This window comes from Aegilops tauschii, chromosome 7 (assembly GCF_002575655.3).
Source record: "Aegilops tauschii subsp. strangulata cultivar AL8/78 chromosome 7, Aet v6.0, whole genome shotgun sequence".
Taxonomy (NCBI): domain Eukaryota; kingdom Viridiplantae; phylum Streptophyta; class Magnoliopsida; order Poales; family Poaceae; genus Aegilops; species Aegilops tauschii.
In genome coordinates, this window is record NC_053041.3 from 601611423 (window position 1) to 601612668 (window position 1246).

The 1246-nt window shown below is 53.1% G+C and overlaps 1 protein-coding gene across 1 annotated transcript; it reads left to right on the forward strand.

The window, feature by feature from the left end:
* The first annotated feature begins 275 nt into the window (after positions 1-275).
* On the forward strand, positions 276-722 carry LOC109754945 (F-box protein At3g49450-like). Its single transcript, XM_020313837.1, has one exon. It carries the CDS (start codon positions 276-278, stop codon positions 720-722), a length of 447 nt encoding a protein of 148 aa, XP_020169426.1.
* The last annotated feature ends 524 nt before the right edge of the window (positions 723-1246 follow it).

Consider the following 1246-nt stretch of genomic DNA (forward strand, 5'->3'; position numbering starts at 1 on the left):
CTCGACCGACGAGCCTGTGCGCGTGTACTTAGAGATCGATGATCTCACGTGAGTCCGGACTGTAGGAGATCGTACGTTCGCTGTCCTTCTCTCGTCCCTCCTCAAGAACTGGGGTCCTTTTCGGGGTCTAGTTCTACTACGAAGAAGTCATAAAATCTCCAGAATACATATGAAGAGGCATATGACCTGAAATATTGACTACCTGAACGCAATCCTTCTCTCGATCCTTCCCTCCTCAACAACACACGGGCGTTTTTACCATCGGCTCGCCGACGATGCTGGCGCCGTTACCAGAAGATGTGGTCTTCGAGATACTCTCACGGGTGCCGGTGAAGTCGGCCTGCAGATTCCGGTGCGTGTCCAGCGCGTGGGATGCCCTCATCACCGGCCCGGCGTTCGTGGCCGCGCACAGAGACCGCACCGAGCCGCTGCTCCTCTTCCTCGCTGCCGACTCCTCCGATGAAAACACCAGAGACCTGCGGCTGATGGACACGGACGGCAACGTCGTAAGAGTTATCAACAGGCCCGGTGTCTGCACCTACGGCTACCGCCTCGACGGCACGGTCTGCATCACCAATGATTATCTTGGCGTCCAGTCGGTCATCAACGCCATTGATCTCCCCACCGGGGCTGTGACGAGGATCTCTATGCAGTGGAACAGGGAATCCTTCTGGGATCTCAACGTCGGTTGTGCCGCCCCGTCTCGCACGTACAAGGTGTGATGCACTTCCTTTCCGGGTCCATGTCAGGGCTGGCGGAAGAAGTCTCTATACTCCGCTCTGATCTCGAAAGTGAGGAGTGGAGGGTGTCGATCAAGGGCCCAACGAAATCTGATGGAAAACCACAAAGGAAGACAAAAACAAGCTGTATGGTCAAGCTTAATAACACCCTATGCGTGGTTCAACGAACCTCGAACAACATATGGCTCATATGGCTTCTCAGTGATCCCACCAAAGGCGTCTGGGAAAAGGCGTACGCAATAGATACGGATTCACGAGTTGAACGGGTGATGCCTTTGACGGAGATGCATGATGGTGAAAAGTTGCTCTTCTATGTGCAGGATAAGTTCTCGGCAACATCGACATTGCAAGTCTACGATCCACTCACACAGAAGTGCACACAGCGTCTGGAATTTGCAAGCAACCTTTTGGGTGCTGGCCTTTGTGACTTGCACTTGGAAAATTTTGTCTCAACTAAGATCTTGCCGGTGGTTGCTCCGAGTATTTTGTCTCACCAAAGATTTCTC